Consider the following 27,196-nt stretch of genomic DNA (forward strand, 5'->3'; position numbering starts at 1 on the left):
TATTTCCATCCCTATAAAATCATTTTCTCAGTTTGCAGGATCACTTCTCCATCTGTGCAGTTGCTGGTTATTGTAACATTGTAACATACTGTCCCAGTTTTGAAAAACAAGATATCAGCCAGTTTAAATATTATTGACTCATTGACTGAATTCTTTTACTAGGAGTGCATGCTGTGATAAAAGAGCCATCTTCTGTTGTTTTTAGAATACTTACTCTAGCTGTACATGCAATTCTATTATTCTCTCACTATAAATTTTCAGTTTGCCATCAATAAGCACAAAAGTGATGGTGGAACAAGGCAGTTTTGTATCAAAAAGTATTAAGGTTATTGGGAAGTATAAGGTTATCAAAAAGTATTAACATTACAGGGAATATACACAATCAGTAATCTTATAGTGTTTTTAATAAAATACAAGTGTCATGAAAATGTAAATATCCATTTGCCTTTTGCCAAACCTAAAACAGAATTGCTCTTTGTAAGTTTAAATAATGCTTCACATTCATGTACACGTTTCATGAGTGCCACTCATCTAGACAACTCCAGAAATAGAGGGTATGACCAACAGGTCTCGTTGCAGAATGGGCAGAAAGGAGGATGGTAAAGGCTCTTTTTTTGCTCTATCACTCACACTTTAAGACTAAGCACTAAGTAATCATAAATGTTAACGAATAATATCAGCAACAATAATGCCAGCTAACATTTAATTACTTACAACATATCAGAACCACTGTGCTAAATACTTTGTCTGTAATACCTCATTTTCTTTTCCTGAAAACAAGTCTACAGAACAGATATTATTAGTAACCCCATTTTACAAATGAGGAAGCTTGCCCAAAGTCACTCATCTGGCATTAGTCAAGCTAAGAGTATTCAAGTTTTTCTGACTTTAAAGCCCTACTACACCACTTAACTGGAACCACAAAGAGGTAGCAGGAATTGTCAAGAGTCTTTGGCAGACAGCTCCTTAGAGAGTCAGAAGCTGACTCTTTACACAACCTGGGGAAACAGGTCCTAGGAAAAGCTATTGCCACTTAAGCCAGTACTTGCAATGCAGATGTAAAATTGGTTGAACCCTCAATATCACATTTTCAGGAAATCAAAGATCCCTCTTGGAAGTAAAATTACATGTAGAATTTTTGTATTCCATTCCTTGGTTTCATATTATCTTCTCTGTCAGCATCCAATTAATAAAATAATGAAGGCAAGTTTCCACTGGCCTCAGGTAGGTGTGGTGCTGACATTGGGTAGATCGTTCTTCTGACAGGTATGCTGACAATGCCCTCCCTTATCTGCCTTTATGAACACCTCAAAGCCTCAGAAAAGCTGAGTGGTGTCTTATTTTTCCTTTAGAAAATCTTGGAATATGATTCCTCAGACTTCCCTAAGAAGTGAACTTAAAACTTTTACCTAAATAAATACATAATAATTATCAACAGAAAAAAATAAATGAAAGTTAAAAATCCCACAATTATATATGCCAGTTAATCTAATATTGAATTTATAATCTAGACTATCCTTGAAAGTCTAATAAGGGTTTTACTCCCTCCTCTTGTAAGAACTCCATATAGTTGTACAGTAATATTTGTGTTTCTCTGGGGAGCATTGTTTAATTGATTTAAATAATACCATCTGTATGTATTGTGTTCCTACTCTCTTTCAAGTACTTTTTTATGCTGTGAAATAGTTAAAATCTGTATACATCTTAACAATAATAAGATTTCATAACTAGACGCCATTCAGGTTCACCTGAATCTTTGTGCCTCTCACAGCTTTGCCTTCAAGGATGGGTTTTATTTTTGTGTGAGGTGACTGTCTTTACAAGACAAGAAGAATCTATAAGTGCAAAATTCAGAATGGCCCTACTTTTCAAAAATGTTACTAACTACCCATTTGGGGTGGGGGGGAGTATTCTCTTACTCTCACCACTCAAGATGCATATCTGTCTTCTAAGACTTCTCCACCATAGTGACAGAGAAGAACTTTCAAAATATTTAAGTGTAATCTAACATAGCATGCAACAAGCATAAAAATTCTTCTTTGTCTTGTGTTTATTTTTTAAATGCATAAGAAATTTGCATTCCAGTCTATAATATAATCATGTTTGTTTTACCGTACACATAAAGGAATTCTTTCCTCATTCTATAAGTGAATATTATAAGAATGTACCTCACATTTCGAATCTCAAAAAACCATAATACAGAAATTCTAGCAATACAATGTTTTGTTCAAAACGCATCAATTGTAGGCGGCAGACTTGGCCCAGCGGTTAGGACATCCGTCTACCACATGGGAGGTCCGAGGTTCAAACCCCGGGCCTCCTTGACCAGTGTGGAGGTGGCCCATGTGCAGTGCTGATGCGTGCAAGGAGTGCCCCTGCCACGCAGGGGTGTCCCCCACGTAGGGGAGCCCCACGCACAAGGAGTGCACCCCGTAAGAAGAGCCACCCAGTGTGAAAGAAAGTGCAGCCTGCCCAGGAACGGCGCTGCACACATGGAGAGCTGACACACAAGATGACGCAACAAAAAGAAACATAGATTCCCGTGCCGCTGACAACAACAGAAGTGGACAAAGAAGACACAGTAAATAGACACAGAACAGACAACCGGGGTGGGGCGGGGGGGAGGGGAAATAAATAAATACAAAAATAAATCTTGGAAAAAAAAAAAAGCATGGATTGTATACAAACTTATATTTCAGTGGACATTGACCTTTTTCGCTAATCACGTAAACTGGGGTCACTAGCACTGTTGCCATTTTGTTGTCTGACATTAATATCTACCCCTTATTCTACCAGAACAGAAAGAAAGCAATTTTATCAAAAGTGTTAAATGCCTTCTGTATTGTAAAATGATGACGAATTACTCCAAGAAAAATTCCAAAGACCAAGGTGAGCAATTTTGTAGAAAAATTTCTGATATTGACTCACGTTTTGCAAGAAGGATTTTCAACTGTTAGGTTGTTTAGGGTCATATTCTTTACCCAAAATTTCCTCTTACTCTAATGTCTTTCCTTATTCTAGAATATAAATCTACTCCTAGAGTATATTTATTCTTTTCTTTATTTCTTCTTCTTTTATTACTTCCTTTCCTTTCCTGTCTTATTTACATTTTCCAGTAAAGAGGAACCATAAGGCTCTATCCTTTACCACTAGGGTTACTCCAGTCTAAATTTCTTTTTAAATTTCATGCTTAAAATCATTTAAGTGAATATCTTCTCTATTTTTCTGTAGACTTAAAATGATCTATTTAGAGTTTATTTAAAGGAAGTGACTCTTGTAGCCATAAAAAAGCAGCAAAATATGGGACAGAAGTTCAGAGAACTAGGTTCTTCTGGTTTTTACAACTGTTGATGTATGTGCCTGGTTTTCTTCACCTATAACAAAATCGAAAACAATGTATACAATGACTGCAAATGTGACAGTCTGGGTTCATTTCAAAGTTTTGAGCTGGCACTGTTCACATTCCAGAGCTCCTGGTTTCATATCCTGATTGAGTCACTTGGCTAAGATGCTTCAGGCAATGAGACTTCTAATTCAGTAAGATGATTTCTCAGAGCAAAACTTTCCTGGGAAACATACCATGTTACTACCATGTAACATACCATGTTACATGGAGCCTACACTTTCTCCCAAACAAGGCAAACATAGAACATGAAGCAGTATGCCCTCACCTGGGTCGGGTGCCACACAGGCACAGGAAAAGTGAGTGTTGTAGCCCACTTTGAACTTGGAGTTGATGGGGTAGTAATCTGCTAGATGAATCATCTTCTTGAATGCATCGTAGATAAAGATGAAGCTAATCAGAGAAGAGAAGCCCTCTTCAGTGAAGCGAGTAAAGTATTGAACCAAGAAACTGGCATCAGTGGCTACCAAAATGAGACACAGGAAGGCTGACCACAGGCCAATCCAAAGGCGAAACTCTAAATAGTCAAAATTATGGTCCCTGGAAAGAAGAAAGAAAGTATTTAGGTTCCTCCTCCGTGGAACAAAAAAAAACAATATAAAACTACCAAATATCCATGGGATGACTGCTAAAAATACAGAGATCACCTTTTGCTACTAGATATAAAGTATATTTCTTGATTTTATTCGGAAATAATCAGGTTTAAGGATTTGGTCTGATGACAGTATTATGCTACTATAAAGAGGTAATTACAGAAGTTAGAGAAAAGCACATCAAAGGTATTTACAGCATTTCTATGTGAATAATTCGTTAATTTGCTCAGTAAAAATATACAGCCCCTGTGTAAACTGACATTTGCACACTGATGTTTATAGCAGCATTATTCACAACTGCCAAAAGATGGATAAAATCCAAGTGTCCATCGACTGACAAATGGATAAACAAAATGTGCTATATACATATGATAAAATACTATTCAACTGTAAGAAGAAATTAAATCATAATGCTTATGACAACATGGATGAAACTTGAGGACATTATGTTGAGTGAAATAAGCCTGATAAAAAAGGATAAATACTGTATGGTCTCACTAATATGAGCTAATAAATATGCTGTATAAACTCATGGAGTTAAAATCTAGAATACAGCTTACAGGAGATAGAATAAGGGCTGAGAAGAGCTGATGCTTAAAAAAAATAGAATTTTTAATAAGGTTTATTATACATATTTGGAAATGGATAAAATTGATGCTAACACATTATAGTGAATATAACTAACACTGCTGATTTATAAATGTGATAATGCCTGAAAGGGGTAGTCTAGGGATGGAGATACCAATAGATAGAAAGCTAAAGGAGAATAATGGGATTGTATAACATAATGAACTTGGTGGTGAATGAGGACTGTGGAAATAGTACAAATACAAGAATGTTCTTCTATAAACTGGAACAAATGTACCTCACTCTTATAAGGCATTAAGAATATGTTGATACATGTCAAATATACAACTAATGTAACTTACGGAGTATAGCTAACAGTAACATTGTAATTTTGTTGCATCAGGGGTCAACAATGGGGGAGGGGTATAAAGGGATCCGTCTTTTGAAGTAATGAAAACATTCCACAATTGTCTGAGGGGATGACAGCACAACTCTGTGATGAAACTTAGAGCCACTGAATGTACATTCTGAATAGACTGTAAAAGGCATTAGACTGTGTAACACAATGAACTCTGAAGTAGATGATGGACTGTGGTTAACAGTACAAATATGAGAACATTCTTTCATGAATGTAAAATTTACATGGTGTTATTAACGCCCTATTATTAACATGGTATTAATATGGGCAAAAATACACATAATATAAGTTATGGACTTTAATTAGTAGTAATATTTGCATATTCTTTTATCAGTTATAACAAACATTCCACAACAATGCATGGTATGGGTGATAGGCAGGTGTATGGGAATCCTATATTTTAGGTATGATTGCTCTGTAAACTCACAACTTTTCTAATTATATATATATATGTATGTATTCCATGTCTTCACGTACTTTACAGAGTAAGCAAGTTGAAAACATAACATTGAGATCTACAATGCAGTTGATAAATGCTTAAGGGCTTCTCTGGTTACTAAAGATACTAAGATAAATATATTCTCTGTTCTCATGTTATCACAGTCTTCTGAAGGAGACAAATTTATAAACAAATATACAGTCTATATAACACTAAGTGATACCTGTGATGGTTAATTTTATGTGTCAAATTGGTTCAGTTATAGCATGTAGCTGTTGGGTCAAATACTTGTTACTGTGAAGGTGTTCACAGTAGATATTCACAGAAGGTATTTTCATAGATTGGATTAGTATCTATAATCAACTGACTTTACATAAAAGAGATTACCCTCCCTAATGTGGGTAATCAGTGGAAGGTCTTAACGGCAAGAACTAAGGGTTTCAGAGCTCAAGAGAATTGCTGCTTCAAGGCTTCAACATTAACTGTTCCAGAATTTCCAGCCTGCCAGCTTCCTCTGGGGAATTCAGGCTCAGGATTTCAATGGCATTTTTACTAGAATTTCCAGCCTGCAGCTTGCCCCATACATAGATTCCAACTTGTCAGCCTCCACGGTTTTGTGTGTACCAATTCTTCATAATAAATCTCTTTTATCTATCTATCTATCTATCTATCTATCTATCTATCTATCTATCTACCCACCCACCCACCTGCCCATTCATCCATCCATCCACCCATCCATCCAATCATCCTGTTGGTTCTCTGTCTCTAGAGAAACCTGACTGATACAACATCTAAAGATTCACACCAAGTGTAACAGCAGAGAGAATAATTCCAGCGGGGGGGGGGGGGGGGGTGTTTAAATGAAGTTTGCAGAAAAAAAGAACTCAAGGTATTCAAGGATAAGTAGAAGCTTTCCAGGCAGACCAGATAGAGTCAGACCAGGAAGAGGAAAGAGTACATAAAAAGGCAAGTTGTCTGAGAGGCCAGAAATAACACTGTGGGTCCAAAGCCACCAGCATGAGGAAATGAGATTAGAAATGTAGGCTGCAGTCAGATCAAGAAAATCTTTGCTTGCCATGCTTCAGTCAGACACTACCACTTCTTATGAAGCTTGCCCATAGAAAAAAATCTGCTTCTGCTGAATTTATGTCTAGGGACAAGTATTTTTCTATCTTTCTCTGTCCCACCACAAACTTAGAATCTGCCCCTCCTTCTAAGGAAGCCATTGTCTTTCACTTCCCTTTTCATTTCTAACACATAAATTAGTTCAAGACTCGTAACTAGGAAAAGATTATGACATTTTACCATTTCATATTGTTGGGGATTGAAACATGTCCCCCACAAAAGACAACATTAAGTCATAATCTGTGTTCCTGTGGGTGTGAACCTTTAAAGATGTTATGATTAGCTGAAGTGTGGACTCATTTGTGAATGGGACTTTTGAAAATTCTATTTAGATGAGGCCAAATTGAATCAGGGTGGGCCTTAATCCATATGACAGGGGACCTTACAAGGCAGAGGAAATTCAGACACAGTCAATGAGTAGAAGCTAGAGTCAGTGGAAATCAGAGGAGCAGACACAAGCAAGGAGAGAGAAAGATTGTTATGTGACAGTGGATTGCTGGAATGCTACAGGCTCCAGGAGAAAGCAAACCCTGCCAAGACCTTGATGTTGGACTCCTAGACTCCAACACCATGAGACAATAAATTTCTATTCTTTAAGCTTATCCATTGTGTGGTATTTGTCATAGTAGCCATGGTAAACTAAGACAGTATTGATTCTTGTAAAATTCTATAGAGAGTGCTTTACCATGTTGGGTGGGTTTCTGGGTTTTGGGGGGGGGGGTTACTCGTAATTTATTTGTGATGAAATAGTAGATAGCAGTATTCACATTTTTTTTATATAAGAAATCAAGAATCATGCATGTTTGAAGGTCTGCAGCCTTGCTTTCAGACAATGGGATTCTGATAACTGCTATGTATTTTTTTAAATTCCCCCCCCCCCGCTTGCTATCTGCTCTCTGTGTCCATTGGCTGTGCATTCTTCTGTGTGTCTGTATTTATTTATTTCCCACTTCCCCTTGTAGCTTGCTTGCTGTCTACTCCCTGCATCCATTTGCTGCACACTCTTCTGTGTTTTTACTTGTCTTCCTTTTTGCTGTGTCACCTTGCTGAGTCAGCTCTCTGCAGTGCTCGTGGGTCAGCAGCTCTCCATGGCGTGCGGGCGAGCCTGCCTTTATAAGGAGGCCCTGGGATGCAAACCCAGGGCCTCCCATATGGTAGATGGGAGGCCCAACTGATTGAGCCACAGCTGCTTCCTGCTAGCTATGTATTTTAATTTTTCTAAAAGACATCATCTCTCCTACTTCATCACCACCAACTCAGTCAGGCCACCAGTAAGTCTTTGCTTTAATATTAGAAGAACTGCCTTACTGATATCCTCACTTCCATGCTTGCCCTGTTCAAAGTCATTTTCCACACAACAGAAAATATCTTTAAATGTAAATCGGATACTCCAGCTTAAAACCTTTCAATGGCTTCCCACTGATCTTAGAATAAAATTCAAATCTTTACCTAGCATAGTGGCTGGCACATAGAAGATACTAATAAGGACTTATTGGATGAATGAATGCATGCCTGTAGCTTAGGACTTGACTGAAGCAGGTACCAAAACTCAGCCTGTGAGCTATCAAATGTTACCAGAGGAGACGTGTGTTGGTTTGAGTTTCTCTTGGATGCCAAAAAATCCTGTTCTTAAGGCAAACCCATTCCTATGCCAGTAAACATATTGTAGATGGGATCCTTTGATTAGATTCAGTTAAGGGATCTTTTGATTAAATCACTTTTAATTAGATGGCACAGTTAAGGGCCTTTTTATTAGATTATGGGACCCAGGGAGAGTGTTAGACCTTTTACTGGAGTCCTTTATAAACAGAGGACTACAAAGCCACGGACATGGAAAAAAGCCAGAGAGAAGAGCTGACACCGCCATTATGCCCTGCCATGTGCCTGATCACCCACACCTGAGCTTGGGAAGAAAGGGAACCTGGAGGAGAAGGTGGAGACTGGTAGAACCACACTCTGTGCCTTGCCATGTGGCAGGAGCTATGATCACTAGCAGCCGACTGACCTTTGGTGAGACAGCATCTCTGATGATGCCTTGATTTGGATATTTTCACAGCCTCAGAACTGTAAGCTTTTAACCTAATAAATTCCCATTGTAAAAGCCAATCCATTTCTGGTATACTGCAGCCTTTAGAAAACTAAAAAAGACCCATCCTATAATAGCTGAAAATGATAGACTGATAGAATTAAAAATTCCCTAGATGTTAAGAATGTGGTGATACATGGGAAAAGTATAACTAATGTAATTTATGGACTATAGTTAACAACAATATTGTAATGTTTTTGAAGCAAAAGCAAAGTTGGTACTGTATTAATTCAAAAGGTTAAAAAAAAAGAATATAAAGTCTGGTTTTGTGCAATAGGAATACAATTAAGCCTTTTTTCTCTTCATTTTTTTCACAAATAAAGAGACCTTGACTTTGTCATTTAACTAATGTTTTCATCTGTATATCTTTCTGAACACTAGAAGAATAATTGTGTTAGCAGTTAGAGTTAGGTGAGATAAAAGTGCCTGAAAAATAAAAACAAAGAAAAAAAATGCCTGAAAAATAACTTTTTAGGAGTATTCCATAAATTGTTGAGCTGTCTTTTTCTGTTCTTTTATTTCTGTGACTTTGAAATAAAGTTGTTAAAAAAAGTTCCCTACATAGAAATCAGTCTAATATGCCTCATTTTAAGATCAGGATATCAAGGTCAAGGAAATTTAAATGATTTTTTCCAATGTTAAGGTTTTAATGGCAGAGCTAGACCAGAAATCAAGCCTGTAATTCTTGGACTAGTTTTTAAAAATGTACACAATGGTTCCTCTAGCCAATCTATGTCTAGCTCATGAGAGGGTGAGCATTAAAGTCATTATGCTTTGTTTCCCTCTTTCACCCAACTACACAAACTAGAATATATCATCAAGACAGGATATTATTAACACTGTTGAAGTTATCATCTATGGGTTCCTGGAAACTTTCTGAAGACAGATTTTGTACTCTCTTCCAGTTCTACATAAGTCTGGGACCCTATTCATGTCTCTGTTAGCTACATAGATTACATAACAGCTGAATTCTAGGAATTTGAAATGATTTACATTATCATGCAATGAGTCAGTGTCAGAGTCAGGGTGAAGATACATAGTTTTATTACTTCTGAGTCAACAGGCTTCTTTCTTAAAAGAGAAGTTTAAACAATTACCTAGCTTTGCTTCCTTAACAAGCTGAAAGAGCGATCTTAATAAGAATGGTAGTAGATGTTTATAAAATTGATGTTTACAGCACAGGATGAGAAACAAATTCATTCACTTGCTAATGTTTAGGAATATCATTAGTTTGGGTACAGGGAAAAAAATTCACGTATAAATTTAAATCTTAAAAAAACACATCAACTAGCTATTCCAAAAGATTCAAATACTCCTAGAGCAGATCAACAAGAATGACCCAAATAAAATCATTAAAACCAATGGCAACTCATTATTAAAGTGATACATTTAGAGAAGCAAGAAAGAGGAATAAGAGATGAGGAACTTTTTTCAAACAAGTTGATCATCAGTAATAACTACATAAAATGGTATTATGTCCAATAAGACTCTCAGTCTCCTTGGTGTCAATTTTAACTAGTTACTAAGTTATAAAAAGTAAAAGGAAATGATAATAGAGGCCAAAAGAAGAAACCACATTAATTAGAAGGAGAAAATATTATATGTCCTAACGGAACCACTCAGTGTCCTAGATATTTTGAGTTATAGTTTCTGAGTAGCATTAAATCAAACATACGGACAAACTTAAAAACTCACATGTGAAAAACTCTACAGAAATTAACATTCAAATACTGACAAAAAAACATAAACTTCCTAAACTAAAGGACTAAATCAGGTATAATACAGGAAAATAATGATTTAAACAAGTTAAGTAAATTGTTCAATAAATATAGAAAAGCAATTATTAAATGTCCAAATAATGATAATACAGGTTAAAAATCCTTCTTTAATTGTGAACTTTTTATGCCACTTAAAACACATTGTTATAATTTGTTTCAGAATTCTTACTTTAGGGAAAAAAGGAATCTAATTCTCTTATTATTGGGATACAACATGTAAAAATAATGCAAAAGAGACTGCAGAATTTAGGAAAGGAAACTACATGCGTATTTTGGAAAGTTGTGAATTATTTTCTTCATTCTAATACTAATTTTAAGGGGCAATAACCCAGAATTTATATTCCCCTATGATTCTGTAGTTTACAGGGAAAATACCAAACCTCACAGTTTTATCAGAGATAAATCTGTGCAGAATTATGTAGTTACTGTTAGATTTCACTAAAGCTACAAAAAAAGGATTAAACCTAGTTCTCAAAATTACTGAAATATGTTTCAGAAAATCCGGCAAGACAATGTGAAACAGTGTCTTCATGAAGGACCTCAGAATCCTCAGGGTACTAAAGTGAAAAGTGCCGACACCACAGGGTGATATAATATGCAGCACTTCCCAGATTCATTGGGATTACAGAACCTTTTTATCACTGAGCATCTAATGGTACTTGTAATTGATGAAACACACTTTGAGAGACAGTGATATACACAATGCCCCATATCTAGACAAAATGTTTGCCCTGCTCGTACGATAGATAAGAAAATTACATAGCATTTTGAATAAAATTGTAAGGTTGCCACATAAGAACCATGTATCAGTAATGAATTTAAAGCATGGCTTCTCAAAAGTTTCTCACTGCTTTACAACTGCTTTCAAATAAATTATAGAGAACTATGTTTACATCACCAATTATGATGAAACAGAAGGGAAAGTGAGAAAGGAACTTGCTTAGTGAAAGGAAATAATCTCTGTCCCACAATTATCTAAAACAAACTGGCAGGCAAACATTTTCAGTAGATTAAGACTCTGATCACATTGCAGCTAATAAATCTTTCTCCAAAGGTTGTGCATATTTGTTTCTGTTTATATTACATACTTTTTTAATCTTTCCACAAAGGCTTTTTTCTCTTACACAGTGTTTCCTTAAACATATAAAAACTTTTTGACTCTTTCTATAAACTGACACAAATAGAATTCTTTCCAATATTCTTTTGAGAATTATGATAGAGGAAGGATTGGTAGTAATGACCTAGAGAAAAACTCATATTATTTAAAATTTGGATCTTTAAATTCTCTGAGGACTGTTCCTGATGTCCTAAATGCAGTTTTTTAAAAAACTCATTTTAAATTCTCGTTCTCCAGGTACTTTTTGATCATTTTTGATGAAGCACACAATTTCAAACATTACATATGGATCTTTAACTCCATGAGCTACTATATAGATATTGACAATTCTAAAATTAAAATCCCGAAAATGTATACCAATGTAATATGGAAATTCCAAAAAGTTTTATCAAACCATATGAAACTGTGCAATCTATATAAACAATGAGATCAACCTGCAAAATCAACACTCTCTTCAAAGTATCATGTATATTAGAAAGAGGCTACATGCACAACTATGATTATACCGAATTCCATTGGCTGTACACTTTGTATAAATTATTTGCTTTATTAATATGTATCAATAAAATTGATTTATTAAAAAAAAAAAGAAAGCAGATACAATACCCAATCTGGTTTTGAATCTATTTGTATGCTGATGTGGTCACTTGGATAATTCACCTAACTGGTTTTTCTCCTTTTAAAAATGGTCCATCCTTTCTAAATGAAGTACTGATACCACAATTGCCATATTCATTAGTAGTGCAAGAGGTGTGGGTTTTGGAGTCAGAAAGCAGGGATTCAAATCCCAGCCCTACCCATGACTGGTAAGGTAACTATTGATGATGATTCACTCACTCCATGCCTGCTTCTCATCTATAATACAGGATATTGTCCCTACCTCATAGGATTGCTACAAGAATTAAATGGGTCAAAAGATGTAAATTGCTTAGGAATAGTACTTGGTACCTGGTCAGCACTTAACTAAAGATAATGTTCAGCTGAATCTTGAACAGTATCTTTAGTTATCTTTAGTTAAGAACACTGCAATTGGGATTAGGAGCAGTGGACCAGTGAGGAGTATCCAGTCTCTTTCATTAATAAGCCACGTGACCTTAAACAAGTCATTAATTTTCTCTAGTATATCAGTCAGAATCATAGGAAACAGGTGTGTACTAAAAAGGGGATTCTGTCAAAGCTTAATGAATGGGCTATTTGCGGAGGTATGGGGAACAAGGAATGGAAATGCAGTCAGGGACTAGCAGTGGCAGGAAACCATTACTACCACAAGATCTAAAAGGTCCAAGGAAGAATAGTGTTAAAAGAGCCTGACGAAGGCTAGAGTTGTATTAGAGGGGCTACCTGACAAAAGCTAGATAGTCCTGGGGGATGAGCCACTGCCACAGTGCGGCACCAAAGTAGAGAAAGTGAGATGGGAGGAGAGATATATACCAGTTAGTGCTGCCCATTAGCCAAACCCAACAGGGAGCCAGAGAGCAAGGGAGCCGGGGCATTGCAGTACACTGGGGTCAGTTCCCTACCCCGCCCTCAGTAGGACAGAGAATGACTGGGAAGAGAGCAAGCAGGTAATAAAGCATATTCAACCTCAGTTGATTCAAATGTAAAATGGGTGTGGACCTTTCAACTCTAAGGTCTTCTGAACTTCCATATCTTAAAATTTCAATATTGTGACAAATTTTTGGATCTACCTTATTACTATTCCATGCTCTATCTAGACTATGAATGTTCAACTATTATACAATTCTAAGTTATAATCAGATATGTATATACATACTTGCTGAAATTAAATAGAAGCCTCTCAAAAACTAGAACAGGTCCTGTGCTGCTCAAAATAGTGAGTGGTTGTCCGGCGAAAAGGCAAAAAACAGCTCCAGAGACAGCAGTACCCAGGAAACTCTCCAACACGCCCTAATAGAAAGAAAATGTAGGTGTTAAATGAAACACATCTATTTTCTTCCCATTTGCAATGTTATGAGGGAAGTGAAGTTACATGAATATATGCTATTATGAGGGCCTTAGCAAGCATATCAAACAAAAACAAAGAACAAAAATTCTTAGCAATGTGAATATCACCAACTTTCAATATACCCTATACACAAAGGAGTCATTCTACCCGACTCCAAGGGTTGAATTTCTCCCAAGAACTGTAAAGAAAGCAATGACTGGGAATGACCATAAGAAGTAAAAGGTGACTCTAATTCATAATAAAAATATTAATTGAGGCTTCCACATACATTTCTAAGATATCAATTTCAAAAACATTCTCATTACTTATTCACTGTCCAATATTAACATATACAAGAGCCTTAACTAACTTTATCTCTAGAGGAAGTAAATGTGCAGGGAAAGAATAGATAAATCTTTTGTGGTCACATCTCCTTGAGTTATATCTCTGGAAATCAACCCATCATTAGTTTCCTTTAGCATATGAGAAACAAAGAACCATGGCTTATCAAGCATCACTGACTTATAAAATTATCCTTACTTTCTGCACTTAATCACTTTATTTATGACTCATGACTCAGATGATGGCAAACTAGCCTATTTCCTATATTTTTCATTATTTTAGTCTTCAATTAAAGCATATATTTATTTGTAGGATGGTCTTTTTGTAAACTTAAAATAGTATTTTATCAAGGAATGATTTGATTTTTAAATATAAGATAACAAATCTTTTATTGATATATAAGACTATTAATTTAAACAATAACACTTGTAAAATAAAGCATTTTTCAAATGAATAAAGATAAGCTATAGCTTCAAAAGTCAATAACATATTAGTGGGAAGTTAATTCACACAGTGGAGATAAAGTATGCAGTCTCTGTAACTTTATGGGTTTACTAAAACAAATGGTGCTATGAAGATTTCCCTTCTCAACTAAACTATAAATTTCATGTTCATACAAGTATGATTTATATTTACATAAAACAAGCAGTCCCATAATCTAAACCATACCCTGACTGAAGCAGAGTGGATTTCTGGGGAAACTGAGGTGTTCCTTGGTTATTTCCTGCCCTAGTGGTTAACCCATCTACCTGTCAGCCTCACTAAGCCACATCATTAAGGCCCAAAAGTTCTTCAACAACTTTTCATTCACCTAAAATTTTTACAGAAAATAAATCAAATGGGAAATGACTATAAAAACTGATTTAAAAAAAATCACTTATGAAATTTCTGTCCCCACTCAAAAGCCATCTTAGCTGACCCTTGTTGCAATGATTACTCAAAATATATTTTACACTGCAACATTCACCTTAGAATGGCATTTGCAACAAGATGCCTTCATCTTCAAGGATGGAGTTCAATTCATAAGACAGACAAAATTCCTTTAGAGCAGCACTATGCAATAACAGGACTGGAGTGCGGATGGGCCCAAAAATATATAAACAAACAAACAAAAAGCAAGGGTTGACAAGTAATGACACTGGCTTCTTACATGGTGAGTGAACAAGCCTGAACAATTCACAACTCCTTCTGTCCAAGGAGAGTCTAGGTTTCAGATATGGCAATGTGGTAGGAGGGTCTTATATGGATTTCAGTTACAATGTGTGGCTATAGATTGTATCCCTTTACAGTCATTCCATACACAGAGTAACCAGCTCATTCTTCCTCACAGGGACAGTAATCAGGATAATAAGCAAGACTGGCAGAACCAAGATACATTTATGCAGAGATGAGAGAAAGGGATTATCTGGTGTCCAATAGATATTTGTCTTGATCTATAACACTTGAAGATACTGGGATTCAGGGGGCTTAAATGAATCTATCTATAGACAAATTCACAGCATGCCACGAGTCTGGAGAATGTACCTGCCCACCCCACTACCCCATCCTTGGCAAGAACTAAAGATGTGCCTTTGCCTGGGTTTGTCTTAGACATACCTTCTTTCATCCCCTGTGAACATACATTAGGCTTTAAAAAATAATATATCTTTCTTTGTTTACAACTTAATTTAGAGTGTGTGTAAAATGAAAAGGTAGGGGCTTGAAAGCTCTGTGTGGCTTAGCCACACTCCATGTACATGTGATGGACAAAGTTGTGTACATCATTCTTTATCAAGCCTATTTCTTACCACTATTACAAGATCAAAATATAGTACAGCCTGGGTGTAAGGGAGAATATGGAGAACAGGGAAGGAATAATGAGATCAATAATTCTCCACTTTACCTTGTAACATTGATATAAAGACAGTGGTCACCAAAGGTTCTGAGAAGAGGTAGAGGGAAGAAAAGGTTTAATATGGGGCATTTGGAGGACAATGGAATTATCCTGCATGATACTGCCACGATGGAAAGAGCCTATTACACATTTTGTCAAAACCTATAAAACTATGTGGTGCAAAGTATAAACCATAATGTAAACTATAGACCATGGTTAGTAGCAGTGCTTCAATATTTGTTCACAAATTGTAACAAATTACCACACTAATGAAAGACATTAATAGGGGGAAATGTGAGAGGGGGAGGGGGTATATGGGAATCCCCTATATTTTTTATGTAACTTTTATGCAGCCTAAAACTTTTTTTAAAAAAAGAAAAGAATTCCATTATTTTTTGACAAGAATTCTGTTTTATTTGACAGAGATTATCAATCTCTCTGAGGACAAGAATAGGGTTTTTCAGTGATGTCCATGTTACTCTTTCTCCCCATCATGTGATACACTCTCCTTCTATGTGCTTTGCAAATACTTAGCAAATGATAAAGGAATCAAAAAAGAAATGCCCAAATCACACACTAGCTTCCACTTATCAAAGGTCAACAGCCACTGTTGTCCATTCAGTAAAGATAACTAATTTCATCCAGAAAACAACATTGATTTATGGAAGCCATGTGACTGTTAAAAGGCAGGTTGTTTTTGATCCTTTAGTGAGTGCTATAGTTTCCATTCTGTTGCTGACAACTTTGAAACAGAGACAGGTGATTTATTATATACACTGCACTGGAAACTTGCTCAAACTTAGAGATGCTTCCAGTATTTCTGAGAAAAGAACTATTTCCACCACATTCTGACATGTTACTCATCAAGCCACAATACAGAAAATTTTTAAATATTCTTATGTAATGAATAATTTTAGTTTAACTGTAGCTCCAGTTTAAGTCAATTTATAAAGTGCAATAGCAGAAACTCCTTTTCTGATTAATTATATTCAGTGTTCACTGACATAGGAAGGCAAAAGTTTGTGGATATGTGTATTTTTAGTAGCCATAACTCATTTCTTAGAGGACAAACTCCCTAGCAATCATGAGAATGTGGATGTTTGTACTTTGAGTTGTGGCAAAATCAGGTGCCTAAAACTGGTCCAACTCTATTTAGGTTGGACTTTCATTTTATTCCACTCTGATCAGATAACATCCTCTGTAAAATAGTAGAAAGAGAAAAGAGTTGGCAGTCAAGAAATCTGTGTTCTAGACTCCATTCTGCCACCAGAGAGTTGATGGTCTTGGGAGTGTCACTTTACTCTCCTAATTTTAGATTCTTCATCTAGGAGAAATAATTGAGATGCTATAGTAGAGTAATGGATGCTGGAGTCAGAAAGGTTCAAAATTGATATCTATACTGTACCATTTATTCTATGTCTAACTTTAAGCATAATTACTTAATCTCTTTATGCCTCAGTTTCTCCATCAAACCTGTTTATGGTTAGTATGCACATCAGCTCAGATAATGTAGAAAATGTTTAGCATAGTTTCCGATACATAACACATTTTGATAAATAGTAGCCATAGGCATAACTTACTTATTTAGATATTAAATAAAGAGGCTGGACTCGTTGATCTTAAAGGTCTCTTCCAGGTGACTCAGCACAAAGAGCATTATTTGCAGATAGGGAAATCTGAATTTAAATCTATGCTCTAACAGTTACCAGCAGGGTACTGTCTCTAAACCTTAATTCTTTCTCCTATAAAATCAGACTTACTTCACAGGATAAAAATTTGGATTAAATAAAACAATAATATATAAAGAGTTAAAAGTAACGCCCAGCACAAAGCAGAGATACAAAAAAAAAAATGTCAGTTCCCTTTCCTTCTCTGCTTCTATCCCCTCTTTCCAGCTTTCCAGCCTGCCTCTTTTCTCATTCTTTCTAGAGAGGGAGGAGATGGACAGAGACGGTCAAAAGGAGTGGCGTGGACAGGAAAAGTGAAAACTAGTTCTTGGAGGAAAAGAAAAAAAGCAGCATGTGAATCCTCATCATTTCTCAGGGCAAGCTGAAAATCAACAGAAGCCTTAGGGGGCAGCACTATGGCCTTTGGGAGTTGTTTCTTTTCATTCCTTGGGTAACTAAACACACAGAATCAAATGCAATTTAAAAATTAGTTTTACTTTACAGCAGTGAAGTTAAATCCTCATTCTAAACAATCTGTGAATATCTTTCTGCTTACTTTAGAGTACAAAGTTAAACCAAAGATGATTCATGTTTTTCAGAACATCAAAAGCCCCAAAATGGTAAAATCAAGCATAAAAATTAGACCATATAGCAAGATTGTGTTTAAAAAAAAATCTAACCATGATTTGTAACATTAACATTTTATGTCTTTGAGCTATGTGACAAGGACACCAGAGAGCCATCACCCTTGTCATGGCTAATGTAAAGTGAGTGCATTCAAGATGATGACATTTGTTTTTAATTTTGCTGTCAACTTTGACTTTATCGCTATTTAGTAGTATCTTCATATAACACTAAAGAATGATTTTTGTTGTTTTATGTCTATTTTATTTTAAGGAATTTATTACTTGGATTAATAATTATAACCCTGGGTAGGGTGGTAACAACAGAAGGAAAAGAAGTAAAGGCTAAGAGAAAAGTGGTGGGTTTGACTAAGAAAACAAAATGTTTCCTAACTCTTTGATGATTTTTAATCCAATAAAACATGGGAAATGAAATATTTTAGCGGCATTAAAGTGGCATCCACCAACATTAATGTTATATTTCAATGTAGTTTTTAATTTAATCTAACATGTTTCTAGACCATAAGAGATATTTCATGTGGTATTGATGTGATTTATATGAATGGTACAGAATGCTAAATAATAAAACTTAATTTTTCTAGATGAATCTCCAAATCTGAAATTTAGCCAAGAACAATGAGGCAACTTGATGCCTTTTAATTGTGGCCACTGGAAATAAACAATCAGAGCTGAATCAACCTGGATGAGGTATGATATCAGGTCACCAACACAAGCTGAGTCACATGATCAAAAATAAATGGAGAAATGATGCAAGTATCTAAATCAGTGCTTCTCAAACTAATGTCACGTGATAATTACCTGGGAAGCTTTAAAATATATGTGCGTGTGTGTATAAATATATTGATTCTTTATCTCTATCCCAAACAATTAAATCAGTATCGCTGAAGATGAGTCTGGGGAATCAGTACTTTTTCAAATTCCCCTGGTGATTCTCAAGTGACCCAAATTTGAGGTGCATTGATTTAAACAATTCAAGCAATTTTCTTCCTCCTCCAAAAAGTACCTGCCAGCATCGTTAACGACTGGTTACACACACCATTTATCTAAACTGGGGAAGAAAATTGGATATACAACTCTCACTTTTTATTTCACCTGTATAGCTAGACCCTCTATTCTGCCTAAAGTGCTTTGTCCTCATAAACAGGATTTCTGTTTGCACGCTCCCGCAGGAACAGAAAAAAAAAGGGTGGGAGGTGAGTTATCTCCCTGCCTACTGAAAAGTATGAGCTAAAATTTTACCAAAAGAGTTTCCACTCCCAGTCTAATAGAATAGATGAGCAAGACAGGGAGGTATTACAATATTTTTTGTTGTTGTTTGAAAAGCTGTAAATATGTATCTAGATCATTTGAAGTGCCCACCATCAAATGTCAGTATAATCTTACTCAAAAATCAAATTCAGACGAATAAATAAATTTAAATAATAATATTAAAAACTAAACTATGTGGGTAAATATTTTTCTACTCCTTGGGTGAGGAAAGCCCCTCTAAGTTTTAATATCATGAAAATAAAAATTGAAAGGAAAACTTTGAAGATCTTGACTACACAAAAATTAAAATCTTTACAGTAAAAGAAATCCCAAATAAAGTTAAAAGACTGTGATGGCTACTTTTACGTGTGAACTTGGTTAGGTTATAGAACACAGTTACTTAATCAAACAGTAATCTAGGTGTTGCTGTGAAGGTATTTTGTAGATGTAGTCAACATCTATAATTAGCTGACTGTAAGTCAAGGAAACTACCTTTGATAATGTGGGTGTGCCTCATCCAATCAGCTGAAAGCCTTATGAGCAAAAAAAATAAGATTTCTTGAAAAGAAGAATTTCTGCTTCAAGACTGCAGCAGCAACTTCTTGCCTGAGTTTCCAGTCTGTTGGTCTGCCCTACATATTTCAGACTTGCCAGTCCCTGCATTCTTTAAAATTACAGATCTAGGGAAAATGTATTTACAATATTAACGACAAGCAGAGGGAAAATATCCTTACATTACAGAGAGTTCTAACATATCAATGAGAAAAATATTAATGTCCCCAAAGGAAAACATGCCAGGGACACAAATAGGCCATTTATAAAGAAGTAAAATCAATAAGAATATGAAAGGATATTCACATTCACTAAAAATCAAAGAAATTTGTATTAAATAATAATGACCAATTATTTTTTACTCTCCCCCCCAAATGACAAAAATGAAAAGATGGAACAAAATCCAATTTTGCAAGGGAGAGGACAAGTGGGTTGGCCCTCTGGTGCATTATTGGTAGGAGTATAAATTGGTATAAACTTTCTAGAGTAATAATTGACAATAAATATCAAAACATAAAATGAGCATATCTAACCACTATGCCAGGAACTTATCCAAGAATGAAAATACTGTTTATCACCACAGCATTGTTTGTGAAGAGAAAATTAGGAGAAACTGAAGGTCCACTAACACAGGACTGATTACACAAATTATAGCACAGACATCATATATACATACAGATGTAGTCATTAAAGATAATGATCAAGATCCATATTCAAATGAAGGACAGCCATGAAATGTGCTAAAGAAAAGTCAGGCTGTGAAAGAGCATGTATGTGTGCATGTGTATATACATACATATATATATAAAGATCTCATTTATCTTAAAATACCATGCACAGATCTGTGTACACATGCACTACAAGACGTATAGAAAGGTGTACAAGGAAATGTTAACAATAATTATTTCTGGGTGATGGGCTTAGAGCAAATTATTTTCTACATAGTTATTCTGTATTGTTTGAATTTTCTACAATGAATATATCTTATTAAAAATAGTGAAGCTATTTTCAAAATAATTGCAAGCTGAATAAAATTATTTTATTTTTATTTTTAAAATTTATTTCTCTACCCTCCCCCTCCCCACTGTCTGCTCTGCATGTCCATTCACTGTGTGTTCTTCTGTGTCCACCTGCATTCTTGTCAGTGGCACCGGGAATCTGTGTCTGTTTTTTTGTTGTTGTTGCATCATCTTGCTGCATCAGATCTCCATGCATGCACTAGGTAGGCTGCACTTTTTTTGCATGCATGGGGCAGCTCTCCTTGTGGGGCGCACTCCTTGCACGTGGGGCTCTCCTACGTGGGAGACACCCCTGCATGGCACAGCACTCTTTGTGTGTGGGCCAGCTCACCACACAGGCCAGGAAGCCCTGGGTTTGAACCCTGGACCTCCTATGTGGTAGGTGGTCTCTCTATCAGTTGAGTCAAATCCGCTTCACCACAAAATAATTTTAGAATTTAGCATCATTTGGGATTCCTAACCATGCTCAAATTATCATTTTCTGATCATCAAGAAAAGAAAGTGTTGACAAAGTAGACTAAATAGAGCACAAAGATTTTTCAAATGAAAACCCCAATCAAATAAAGCTCTGGTAAATGAATTTTGATCACGAATTACTTAACTTCAAACAGGTTTAATTCAGAACTTGTAAATGTAATGAAGAAAATTATTTAAAGTTCCCCCCTAGGAGAAGGAACAGCAAATGCTCCTTGGAGGTAATTTAAGCAATGCAGAGTCCCTTATTTGTCACTAAATAGGCTTATTTAATTTTGCTTACCAAAGCCACCTAACTGTATCATTAACAGACTATCTCTACCTAACTTTCTGAAACTGGAATATGTATCTGATGCAGATTCACCAGTCACTTTATATTTTCACATTCTATTAGTCAGCCAAAGAGGTGCTGATGCAAAATACCAGAAATTGGTTGGTTTTTAAAAAGGGTATTTATTTGGTGTAGGAGCTTACAGATACCAGGCCATAAAGTATAATTTACTTCCCTCACCAAAGTCTATTTTCACATGTGGGAGCAAGACGGCTGCCGACATCTGTGAGGGTTCAGGCCTCCTGGGTTCCTCTCTTCCCAGGCTCGCTTCTTTCCAGGCTTATGGTTCCTCTCTTCCCAGCGCTCCAGCTTAAGGCTTCAGCATAAAACTCCAACATCAAAAACCCTCCAACTCTGTCCTTTGCTATGCCTTTTATCTGTGAGTTCCCACCCACCAAAGGGTGGGGACTCAATGCCCTACTGGCACAAGACGTTTACATAATTACTTAATCAAGTAAACCTATGAATCCAATATAATCTAATATGCCCAGAGGAAAAGATCAGTTTACAAACATAATCCAATATTTCTTTTTGGAATTCATCAATAATATCAAACTGCTACACACAGCAGGGAAGAAATGCATTTTGATGCCAAAGTGTAACACTTAGGGAATTGAAATTATTGGATAGTCCTATCAATTTACTTTAACATTGCAATCATAAATTGCATATGATGAGCTTGGTACAAAAAGTCTGTCTTGTCGAGGAATATTGTATATGAATAAGAAATGATACATTTCCAAATTAAGCAGATTGATTAAAGATTCTCAGCACAGCAGTATGTTAAAACAAAGCCTCAAATTTAGATGTCAGCTATAAATGTTTCTTATTATAAGAAAAATTCCCTTAAAATGTGTCGTGGCAGGCTCCACAAATATCATGAAATTCACAGAATTCTAAAAATCTTACTGTAATCTTTTGCTACGAGGCTTTTGAAAACCGAATTATATTTACTCCTGGAAAAAATAAAATTACTTTCTTCACTCAGTCTTCATTCTGTCTTCCATTTTCATAATCAACAATGCAGATTCAAATTAAAGTTTATTTCTGCACTACAAAAAACTAAAAAAAATTTTTAAGTAACATAAAGAATTACCTCAAAAACTGTTCCTTTTATCAGTGCCTTGTCCACAGACTAAGATATTCCTAAGTATCTGTTGATTTAGTTTGCTATCAAGGTTCTGTTCCAGCTAATACTTTGCATGAAAAACCCATACTTATAATAAATTCTGGTGATATATAGTTATACTACAATTTTATCAACATTTAAAATTTTAATTTAAAATATCTAAATGAATAGAACTGTGAATTTGCTTGGTAGTCAAGCAAATAAATATAATGGAATTTGTAGATCACAGAAAGAGGCAGTGGACAGGACATGTGTTTAGGATGGTAATGCTGAAAAGCCTTTGTTTACTTGGCAGTACAGCAGAGGGACCAGAGCATCATGAAGGTGTGACTTACAGAAAAGCACAATGAGAACATTGCCCAATTGCCGGCCTCAGAAAGCTTATTTTATATATCTTTGATATTGTGCTTTAAGAACAGGAAACAGTTAGAAGCCAGGGATGAATCTTAGATGAAAATAGGGTCAACTCTTGGTAGAATAACTCAGTTTCTCCCAGAAACTTGAAGGAGTGGAAGGAGGAGACTGCCCATCTGCAGTCTGCAGAGAAGACTCAGTAGAGTGCTCCTTGCCCTGGAGGCCGGTACCCATCCTCCACTGGAGGCACAGGCCACCTCCAGAGCTGTTCCGTGGCTGGAATTGAAAGCTCCGCTTCCCAAAATGGGGGCAAAGAGATGACTGGGCACCAGTTTCAGCTACTGATGAGTAAATTCAGCGGGCTACAGTATAATACTGAGAATAGCTAAAGTTTGAGTCTGTCCAAGTCAGAAAGAGGCTGGCTAAACTTCAACTGCCCACACTTAATGAGGAATACGTTAATACCCATTCTATAAGGCCCAGAGTCCTCTCAGAGCAGTCTGATGGTCAAAATTTCTGTGCAGAGTTGGAGAATTCATGCAGACATCTACAGCCATCCAGATTTGTATTACACTTGGAGCCATGGTATCCTTAACTATTTCATTTTGAACATAGTTCCACTGGAAAGATATATATAGCTCATAAGATCTTTTAAGGAGGAAAAGATTTTATTCTTTGTTTTTAGCTACATTTTCACTGAAAGTATATATATTTCAGCTCTGAAATGAATGTTTAAATGCATATTCCTGTCTTCCAGCAGGCAAGACCTTGTGAACAGAAGCTGGCAGAAGAGTTTGCTTAGACAACAGCAGTACCATGACTCATCTTGTTTTTGCAACATGTTGCCACCCAGGACCTATGTCTATTTGCAGTCTGAAAATAAAGGCCCTGGGTGAACCTCCTCTGAGCTGCCTGCGTTTATAGGCAAGCACACTGTTCTCAGTTGACTCAGTGGAGTTTCCATGCTTTCGAGAATAACCCACTTCCACATCTATGAAGGCATATGCTATAATCTCAGGTTATTCCAGCTTTGTTAATGCTCTTCTGCCCAGTCCTGGGTCCAGTGTCTGGCAAGTCAAAGAAGCCAGAGGACTTCTCCCTTAAGCCTACTACACACCAATACTGGAATTTCTTGGGGGTATAGAAAGATGTTTTTATCAACACACTAAACTGTAAACACCTTCAGAGTAGGCATTCTTATAGGTTTTGCTCAATTATCTTATCTATAACATTTTAAATCATGCCTGGCACATAGCAGATAATAAATATTTTTGAAAGAATGACCTAGTCTCTGTCATACACCTGTGAAATGACCTGGGCCTCAGCACCAAATCATAAAATATTTTGTTGCCTTGATGGCAAGGCTTCTGTCAGATCATCAAAATGTCTGTATGCTCAAGTACTTACCCATTCAGTCATGAGCTACTCTTTCACCCATTAAACCATCTCACTCCCTGGTTCTTTAAACAGTCAGAACTATATCTATGCCATTTACTATTGTAAGGAAAGCTAATACAATGATTCTATGTAAATTTTTCCTAGGTAAAATTTTCATATGTAAAATATTAGGATATCTAAAATTACTGGGAAATATGTAAAATTACTCAAATATGACTGTTGACATGTGTCCATGCACTAGTCAATTTCTATTTAGACAGACCATTTTAGATCTATAAGCCCAGTTCCTAGTTCTACAAACCCATTTGCTAATAGCATTATTCTACACAAAAGAAATGACAAAATTCAGCTCAACAAATATCTATTAATGATTATTAATTTTCTATCTCTCTCAATGTTTCTGTGACTCACTGTGACTACTATAAACTCACTGTGACTACCATAAACTAGTAGAGCATAGGAGGAGGACATAGCTACAACATCTCTCAAAGGAAAAATACTACAGAAGCAAGAGGAAATTATCTTTCAATATTTTCACTCGTAGAAACTTTTAAAAGCAATAGAGATTCTACAGCTTCTATGAATTTATCAATGGAGATAAGAAAATTTACTTATGAAAAAACCAAACTAGTTCTGACAAATATCCTCATGGATTTGAATTAGATACTTTAAATTACATCAAATCTCAAGAATAATATCTGGTAAATGGTCATTTTAGTTTACTATTATACATCCTGACTCACTGAAAGTATTTATGTTTCTACTGAAGTCTTTAGGGCCTGGAAAATATCTTACTCCATAAGCAAGGCTTTTGCAATGTTATTTATTACAGAGAAGAAAAGTACCTGTATTAGTTACACCTGTATATATCACACAGTAGAATCCTTTACTTTCCTGTTAACACACTCATATAGAAGTTAATTCACCTAAGAGGGATTAACAGACTTTAGGAGACCGCTTCCGAAGTTTCAGATGCAGTATTCTAAAGCTAAGTCTTAGGAGATTGCAAAAGAAATCAATTCAGTTATAAAAGGTACTAAACTAACACATAGGGAGTGTCACAATGTTCCCATCTCAATGAGAAGGTCCGTGAAAAAACTGGTTTAAAAATTATCTGCACAAGGAGCAGGTATGGCTAGTGGCTGAGTGCCTGCTTCCCATGTACAAGGCCCGGATTTCAATCCCCAGTACCTCCTGAAAAAGTTAAAAAAAAAAAAAAAAATTATCTGCACACACACAAAAATCCCTATATACTCTGAAAGGTACAGTCCCAAAGATAGACAACAGGCTAGCAGAACTGAACTGAAAATTCAAAATGAACCACATGTTTATGGCCAATTGATTTTTGACAATAGTGCTAAGTACATGCAATGGGAAAAGAATAGTATCTTCAACAAATGGTGTTAGGAAAACTGAATATCTGCATGAAGAAAAAAAAAGGTACACCACATACAAAATTAAATTCAAAATGAATCAAGGGCCTGTATATATGAGCTAAAACTATATAACTCTTAGAAGATAATACAGGGGCAAATCTCCATGGTCTGGGCCTTGCAATGGATTGTTAGATATGACACTGAAAGCATGAGAAACAAAAACAAATGAAAAACTCAAAACTATTTTGATCTTATGACCCTGTCAAAAGCCTCTTTTACCTATTAATTACAGCTTCCTTTTATTTCCTTAATATGTGCCTGTATGCCTCATAGTACTTTCCCAGGGCTTTCTTTTCTACTTGTTTTCTTGAATAATATGTCTTAGTTACTCTTTAAGCCAATCATTTGGATGAAGAATAACCACGCCATTTGCTGGTAGATCAGACTTTATGAAACTTCTATTACTAATATCACTATTACAATCTAATTTACTCATTCTTGACTAATCAGTGGAACAAAAAACAGAAAAAAATAACAACCCACCCTTTTCATATACTCATGTGTGGATCCTACCCAACTTGACTTCTACTCTCATGCCACTGGTCTTTCATAAGCAACACACAGATGTGTGTTCTTTAGCCAGCACAATGTTACTTTTATTATGTTGATTAGTTGTCAATATTTAAAAATCACCAAATTCCACACAGACTTTGAATTTCCTGCCTCTCTTTGAAAATCAGAGAACGAGGCAATACTGGTGCAGGTGCACATGAGATCAAACAAAGCTGGTGCCCACTTCCCCCTTGTGATGGATCATTGGCTTTCAGGGGTCATTGCAATCCCTACCCAACTCCCTTCTCTCACATATGAGGCCTGCATGTCCTCTGCAGACATTTAAATTTGCAACCTATTCCCTGTGCTAAGTGAATCCAATACAATTAGTTTTTCCTAACATATGCCATATTTCAATATTCCAATCCATTTCAGTTATACCATATTCAAATTCTTTATAACATGATTTAGCTGTAGAAGAAAATCACTTCATGGCTCCTACACACAATGCTACTTTTGACTATAGTAGCAGTGTCATACACACTCTGTTTAGCTAGAATATAACAGGCTGGTTCACATCGACAAAGTTACACAACCCCAGAACCAGATCTATCACCCTATTCTTGTGGGATTCCTGTAGGATCATTTTCCCTCTTTTAGTGCTTTTGAATTTTGTCCACCAAATATATTTATTCCGATGTCTAGGACGTCTACATTTTCTATTATTATCCAATGCTATAATCACCTAATGTGGTGTGAATCAGAA

The 27,196-nt window shown here is 35.9% G+C and overlaps 1 protein-coding gene across 10 annotated transcripts in view; it reads right to left on the reverse strand.

Moving 5' to 3' along the window:
- The window catches only part of SLC4A4 (solute carrier family 4 member 4), a 445,649-nt gene that overhangs the window by 96,703 nt on the left and 321,750 nt on the right, over positions 1-27,196 (reverse strand). For all 10 annotated transcript variants that reach the window (XM_058297298.2, XM_071216116.1, XM_071216109.1 and 7 more), the window contains 2 exons: positions 13,301-13,434; positions 3,672-3,943 (listed from right to left, as the gene is read on the reverse strand). In XM_058297298.2, the coding sequence (XP_058153281.1) occupies positions 3,672-3,943; positions 13,301-13,434 (406 nt within the window). The remainder of the gene's footprint in view (positions 1-3,671; positions 3,944-13,300; positions 13,435-27,196) is intronic.

The sequence above is a fragment of the Dasypus novemcinctus genome, chromosome 1, assembly GCF_030445035.2.
Source record: "Dasypus novemcinctus isolate mDasNov1 chromosome 1, mDasNov1.1.hap2, whole genome shotgun sequence".
NCBI lineage: Eukaryota > Metazoa > Chordata > Mammalia > Cingulata > Dasypodidae > Dasypus > Dasypus novemcinctus.